This window comes from Amaranthus tricolor, chromosome 11, assembly GCF_026212465.1.
Source record: "Amaranthus tricolor cultivar Red isolate AtriRed21 chromosome 11, ASM2621246v1, whole genome shotgun sequence".
In the NCBI taxonomy this organism is placed as follows: Eukaryota; Viridiplantae; Streptophyta; class Magnoliopsida; order Caryophyllales; family Amaranthaceae; genus Amaranthus; species Amaranthus tricolor.
This window is the reverse complement of record NC_080057.1, coordinates 16,699,392-16,707,178: the sequence shown is the minus strand read 5'-3', so window position 1 is coordinate 16,707,178 and position 7,787 is coordinate 16,699,392. Positions and strand designations below refer to the sequence as shown.

The window sequence follows — 7,787 nt, the reverse complement described above, 5'->3', positions numbered from 1 at the left end:
CAAGAAGTAGAAATATTATCACTCCCCATCTCATTAGATTTTCACCACTTTTATGGAGGTGTGTATATTACTCCCCTCTATTCCCCTTAATTATCTATCTCATTTACTTTATACATTTTATTTAATACACTTATTTAATTCTTAATATATTTAATTATTTATATATAACTAAAAATTATTAAAAGTTTATATTAATAAACTTTTAAATCATGACGAATCAAATAAAAATCTACTTAAATATATTTTAAATTATATTAATAATAAAATATAATTTAAGAGTAATAGATAAATAATATCTAAAAATTAAAGGGGACACTTAAGGTGAATAAAAAAGAGTAATTGGTAATTGATGAAGACAAATAATAAGTAGAGTAGTGTGATGAATGGATGAGAATATATTTCGAAATACTCACATTTATATTTAATTGTGACATATTATTTTGAAAAATATCATTGTCAATAGTAAATATAATGAAACAGTGAAAATAGTAAATATAATAAAATAGTGAAAGTATAAAAATACATAAATAAGACAATAATAAGTGGGAACACTAATCCACTACTAAAAGAGAAAATAGTACTCCTAATTTACAAATTTGAAGCATGAAAATTAGAGGCCAGCTACTATTAGTGTATTACCCATTAAGAAAGGTCTTTTACAAGTTACAAACAGTTGGCTAATTATTGATACAAATTCTTGTGAGGGTGGTTTCTTTGAAAGACTATCTCTAATTAGGTCGGCCTATATAAAAAATTATAAAATAATAATAAATATTAAACTTTAATAGACTGAGCAGTCTGAGCTTAAGAGACGTATCTGAAAAAGACGGTCACTAAAAATGGGTTGAGTTATTAAATGCTTATAAAAAAGGCCAATCTAATAATCCAAATCATGATTAAGTTCAGAGTTAATTAAAGCAAATGTACTAAAACATTAAATTAATACCATACAGTTACACCATAATTATTTTTATTCAAGCTTGGTCCTCTTATATAACAACCTCTCAACTCCCATCTTTAGACCTCCCTTCATCACCATATTCCAATTTTAATTTCTTCCATTACAACAATCAAAAATAGAAATAAAATTCTTCAAATATTTATTTCTTTTAATTAAAAAAATAAAATTCATTATGGGAAATAGCTTAAGGTGCTGTTTGGCATGTGTACTTCCATGCGGAGCATTAGATTTAATCCGCATAGTTCATCTAAATGGTTATGTAGAAGAAATTACAAGACCAGTAACAGCTGGGGAAATTCTCCAATCATATCCAAACCATGTCTTAACTAAACCTTGTTCCAACGGTAATAATATGGTTGGAAAAATCATGATTTTATCCTCTGAATCAAAGCTTAAACGTGGTACTATATATTTCTTGATCCCTGATTCATCATTACCGTCTGATCATTCTAAATCTAGAAAGTCTTCTAGTAAAAATAAAATCAACGATCGGAAAATTTATGATAATCATGGTATTGGTAAGTCTAAAGTTTGTGATGTACCAGATAATGATCAGAGTGATAATAATAATAATAATAATATTACTAAAAATAGTAAGTTTTTGAGTTTAGATTTGTCTACAATGGATAATAAGGAAAATAATGTTGTTTTTGAAACAAAATTAAAATCTAAATCTAAATCAGGAAAGCATCAAAGAAGAAGAAGCAGCAGGGGTAAAAGTGGTATTTGGCATCCTCATTTGGAGAGTATTACTGAAGATTTATGATTTTTTATTTTTATTTTTATATTCTATTTTTTTGGAATTTTTATTTTTCCAACTCCTGGGAGATTTGCAATTTTATAGAAAGTATGTTAATTGCAAATAGAATCCTTTTTTCCCTTGTCAAATTGTTAAGGTGTTGGAGAAGTTAATTTATTGTGAATACATTTCAATTTTATTTTTCTCCAAGTTGAGATACATTGGAGTGTATTAAAAAGTTGAGATATACATAAAAAGTTTTAATTTTATTACAACTACTTTCATCATTTTTTTTTATTGTATATTACATCTATTCTGAAATACTTGCAATTAATTGTGATATTATGTTGTGTGGGAAATATCACTAGTCGTTGAAGTATAATGAAATAGATGAAGCATAATCTAAGATTCGTGTTTTATGTCAAAAATTTAGGTCTGATTACACTTAAACTTGAAAAATACTAATTGTCATACAATTAATTTTTTACCTTTTAATCCGCTAATAGCTTATTTAAGAGATTAATTTGATTAAGGGGTGTTTGGCAAAATAACTGGTAATTTTAGCTTATTTTGACATAATTAGAGGGTTGGATGGTCAAACCAACAATGCTAATGTTTGGTAAGTTAGTTAGTTGAAACAGTTTATTGTTAAAAATAAGCTGCTCATAGCAGCAAGTTCAAACTCAGCTGGCCAAACCAGCTAATGAAATAAGTTGGTCAAATTAGTCGTTATATTCAGCTATTGTCTATTAGCTATCAACCGATTGTCAAAGATCCCTAAGTGATTTTAAATAAGCTAGTAAGATTAGCTAATTGTAAATAAATAATTAACTAATAAAAATAAATTATTTCGACCAACTAATTTACCTAACATAAGCATTAAATGATGATTTGAACACCCATGTGAGAATTATTTTAACTAAAAACATGAAAATTAATATACAAGTCTACATCTAGAAACAAAGTGCCAAGTTTGGATCTTAGCTTTATGTTTTGAATCTAGGTTCAATGTCTTCCTGATCACATATTCATTTATTTAATCTTTTCATATTTTTCTTTTCAATAATTTCATGTATTTCTTCAACCCATGATTGGAATTTGGATGTTCCAATATGAGACAAAATGGACAGCTAATATTTGCATTAATTTATATATACTTCGGTGGTGACAATAATACATTGTAACTGAACATTTAAAAGCTTTTTTCTTTTTAAAATTATTTCTCTGTATTTGTTTTTATTAGTCAACATGGAATTGGCATTAACAATTTAACATAGACATTAAGTGCGGTTTATGATTAATCTCACAAAATTTACATAGCTAGATTTTTTTTATGATTGGTCCTAAAATAATAACAATATTGTTGTGTGAAAGTTTTTATTCCAAAAAAAATTCAAGTGTTAGAATGGATGAATGCATTGAAAAGAGTAAATAATATCTCTAGAAATAATTGTAAATAGTGATGAAATAGTACCATATTGTACTATAAATATGCATTGAAGATTCAATTCTCTTAAATGATAATAAATCAAAACATATATTAAATTAAACGATAAATTAAGCAATTATATTTAGTTGTTTACGTAAGTCCAAAATCATATTTAATATTAATTGATTAATTGTCAAATTATTTAAGTCCGAAATATATTTGTTTGAGATTAAATTAAATGACTTAAGATAATTTAGATAAAGTCATATTTAAATTTTGAATTTAAGTTTTTGGATAAAATCATATTTGAATTTGAACTAAATAAATGTATGTTCAAAACGTTGAAATAATTGAATAATATTTAAGTTAAACGTGTGCTCAAGATATTTAAATAGTTGTTTAAATTACACGTTTGAGTTTAAATTTTGAATAAATAAGTTGTTTGTAATTTAAATGATATTACACGGTTTGTATTTGAATATGTGAATTTAAATTAGTTGTTTTGAAATTAAGCTATACAAATTAAAGACTTTTCTATAAATAAGATGATAGTTTAAATTGACACTAAAAATAGGAAAAGACAATTTAAATTAATGCTAAAAATAGGAATCAATTTTGAATAAAATTTTACACGTTATTTTATCTGGTTTTTGCTAAGTATTCAATATCTTGTATGAGTTCGAACGTGGCAATACAATAATGGTTGATAATAACAAATTACACCAAACAATGAAGTAATTATATGAGCTGTCAGTGCAACGTTAGTTTGAGTTAAAGTTCAAGATCTTGAAGACTGGCACAAATTAACCAGATCAACGAAATTGACGGATGAAGCTTTCTTGCTCTACAAGGATATGTTGAGGCGTGACATATATAAATACAAGGCTTCGTTCAAGGATTAAGTTTTGCACCTCTTCTTACAATTTTCTCTCTTGTTGACTTAAGATCTAGTATTCTCTAAACGTTCAAAAAGAGTTGTAATTCTTAGTTCATCTAGCTCTTACAATTTGTAATAGGATTAAGTATTGAAAAGAGTTAGAATTTTCATTGATTGATACGCCTAACCTTAGAATACTTTTTAAAGTATTTAACTTGTAATCTCTGTTGTGAGATTGGATTTGCTTTTATTAAGGGACTTGTAAGGCATTGAATCCTACGTGTTGGAAGAGAACCCATAGGCGGGGAGTAGGTTGTTTGGAACCTAACCTCGTTAACATATCGTGTATTATTGTTTAAGTTTATTTTCGCACATATGTTATAGTTTTATTAATCGACCTAAAACTATTCCAGAAAACAGTTTTGAAAGGTCACCCAAGTTGTTGAGCTAACCTTCTAGACAAAAATTTTAAACGGGCATACTCTCTATTCATCATGCACAAGCGCTACGGAAATATGGGACAAGTTAGTTGTGACATATGAAGGAACAAGTCAAGTAAAGGAGACAAAGATCAACATTCTCATGCATCAATACGAAATGTTTAAGATGAAAAAGGATGAGAATATTAATGATATGTTTACTCGCTTTACACTAATTACTAACAGTTTGATTTCTCTTGGTAAAACTTTTACTAATGCAGAAAAGTACAGAAGGTCTTGAGGTGTCTTCCCAGATCCAAATGGGGTCCAAAAGTCACCGCCATTGAAGAAGCTCAAGACTTGAGAGTTCTATCACTTGAAGATCTTCTTTGAAAACTCACAACTCATAAACTTACCCTATATGATGATGGATAAAGTGATGTAACTCCTTCCATGAAGAATCTTGCTCTAAAGGCAAAGAAACATCATGAATCCTCAAGCGATGATGAGAAAGATCCATTTTTCTTGACACAAGAGGTCTAGAAGGAATCATGAAGATGCGCAAAAGATTTAAAAAATTTAAATCTAGAAACAAAGGTAAATCTTTGAACTCTAACTCTAATTCTAGAACTAACAAACTTGCTTGCTTTGAGTGTGGATCTACAGAACATCTTATAAAGGAACGCCCTAAGAAGAAAAGGGAATCTCACAAGAAAAACAAGAAGAAACAAACAATGATTGCTACATGGAGTGATTCTGAAGGATCAATCGAATATGAAAGTGAAGATGGTCAAGCTCACTTATGTCTTATGGCTAATGATGACAAAGATGATGATCTAGATCAAAATCATAAGGAAGTACTTGACTTTCTTACCTCTTGCTCTAAAGACGAATTAGTTAAAGCTCTCTTTGACATGTTTCAAATTGAAAAGATCTTAAAAGATGAGAAAATTATTTTAGAAAATAGAATTTGTCACTATGCCGAAGGTTGTGAGGACCTTATAAAGAAAAATGAATCGCTAAAGGCTGAAATAGTAAAACTGTGAAAGTCTTGAAAGAACAGAATATCAGCCAGATGAAAAAGCTCATTGATCTTCAGAATAAAAATGATGATCTTGAATCTAAGCTCAAGACTCTGAGAAAACTTTACAAGCCTTAACAAAGCTAAATGACTCCGAATCTAAATTTACAAAAATGCTTACACGTCAAAAAGGATCTAATGACAAACGTGGTAATGGTTATAATAATGTCACACATAACTATAAGAGTAAAACCACATTTTTTAAGAGTGCATACAAATATAGACGCATACCTACTTGCTCCTTTTGCCGCAAAAAAGGACATATTAAGTTTGCATGTCCCCACAGACGTAAGGACAATTATATCATTAAGAATTCCTTTTCTCTTAAATTACGTGAGCAGATAAAGAAAATATGGGTTCCCAAAGGGACAAGACCACCTAACATGGTCTACTCCGAATATGGTCCCAAATTTGTCACTTGGTTAGCTAAGTAAAGTTGAGAAAGGTTTTTTTTTTGTTTTGTAGAAAAATAAAAAGTGGATCTTAGATAGTGGATGCTCGAGACATATGAGTAGTAAATTTCTTTATTTTCTGAAATTAAAGAAAGATGCAATGACTCGATCACCCTAGGTGACAAAGGTAAATGCAAAATTTTAGGTGTTGGCAAAGTTGGTAAGAATCCTTCTAAAACTATTGATAATGTCTATTTAGTTGAAGGTCTAAAATTTAATTTGCTAAGTGTGTCCCAACTATGTGATAAAGGTAATCAAGTAATCTTTGATAAATAAAAATGTGTTGTCAAAAACCCTAACTCCAAAGATACATTTATTACCGCCATTAGACATGATAATGTTTATGATTTGAATACTAACGAAATTGTAGCTCAAAATTTCAAGTGCTTGAAGGCTATGACAGATGATCCAAAACTATGGCATAGACGTCTTGGTCACATCAATACGCATAACATGCATGAATTAGTAAGTAAAGATCTAGTTAAGGGACTTCCAGCCCTTGACTACAAACACAGTCCTACATGTGACGCATGCATTAGAGGAAAACAAGTAAGAAGTTCATTTGAACCGAAGAAAATGGTAAGTACTTCAAGACCATGTGAACTTTTGCACATTGATCTATGTGGTCCAATGTGTGTACAGAGCATACGAGGTAAATCTTACATTCTAGTTACAGTTGATTATTCTAGATTTAAGTGCGTTGATTTTTTGAAGGATAAAAGTGAAGCCTTGAAACCGTTCTCAAGACGTTGTAAATAAATGCAAACTCAGCTGAATCTTCCAATAGTCTCGATTAGAAGTGATCATGGGAGAGAGTTTGATCAACTAGGCATTAATTCCTTTTGTGAAAAATACGGTGTAACCCATAACTTTTCAGCTCCTAGGACACCCCAACAAAACGGCGTAGTTGAAAGGAAAAATCAAACTTTAAAAGAAATGGCTAGGACATTGCTTATAGAAAATGGATTAGCCAAATGATGTATGCACTTTATACTATATTTTTATGCTCCTTTTCCTTGCATTTTATGGCATTTTGATGTGTGATTTTGCTTTTTCCATGTGGTTTTATGCTTCGTTGGAGTTTTTCTGTGTCTTTGACTATTTCAGGCCATTTTACTCCACTCTTGTATTGGAAGCGGATCACTTCTGAGCATTAGGATGCGTGCTTCGAGATTTGGCAGAGTTCGAGACCGTACTTCGGCACTTTTGTGAGCTCACGGGTCCATTCGGATATGCTTTCAGTCCCGTTGGGTCTCGCTTGTACTTTTGTCGCTTTCTAATGAAGAAAAGTAAGCACAAGATGATGGGCCCGGGCGGGTATTTTTCATACCCGGGCGATTTCAAGCAAGAAACAGGAATGTAAGCCTCCAAGCCCAGGACACGGTCGGGTATACTCTAAAACCGGTCGGGTTTGTCAATAATCACTTGCATAAGTGTTCGGCTTACGGACCCGGTCCGGTCTTGCTGAAACCCGGTCGGGTCCTGCGATTTCTGCTCTCTGGAAACTCTAAACATACGGACCCGGTCCGGTCTTGCCTAAAACCCGGTCCGGTCCTGCTTTAATAACCGTTTTCCGCACAGTTTATATTTATCATTAGGGAATGTAATAAGAGAGGACGTTTTGAGAGATTTTTTAAATTCTTCACTTTGGGAGAGAAAACTTTGTAACTTTGAATTACTTTCATTCATCCTTTGGTATTCAACTTCAAGTATTATTTCTTTATCTTTTCCTTGTTATTACCTTTTATCATGTTTTCTTTAATTAATTCTTGTTTTGTTGCATTTGATATGTGTGAGTAATTTCTTAATCTAGGGTTAGATGGAACCCT

The 7,787-nt window shown here is 30.6% G+C and overlaps 1 protein-coding gene across 1 annotated transcript; it reads left to right on the top strand.

Annotated features, from left to right (window-relative positions):
- Positions 1 to 992: 992 nt before the first annotated feature.
- On the top strand, positions 993 to 2,185 carry LOC130827154 (uncharacterized). The gene has a single exon (XM_057692800.1). The coding sequence runs from the start codon at positions 1,134 to 1,136 to the stop codon at positions 1,725 to 1,727; it is 594 nt and encodes a 197-aa protein (XP_057548783.1). The 5' UTR covers positions 993 to 1,133; the 3' UTR covers positions 1,728 to 2,185.
- The last annotated feature ends 5,602 nt before the right edge of the window (positions 2,186 to 7,787 follow it).

Bases quoted from the DNA above. Each gene is read 5' to 3' on its own strand.
- LOC130827154 (XM_057692800.1), top strand. From the start codon at position 1,134: ATGGGAAATAGCTTAAGGTGCTGTTTGGCATGTGTACTTCCATGCGGA.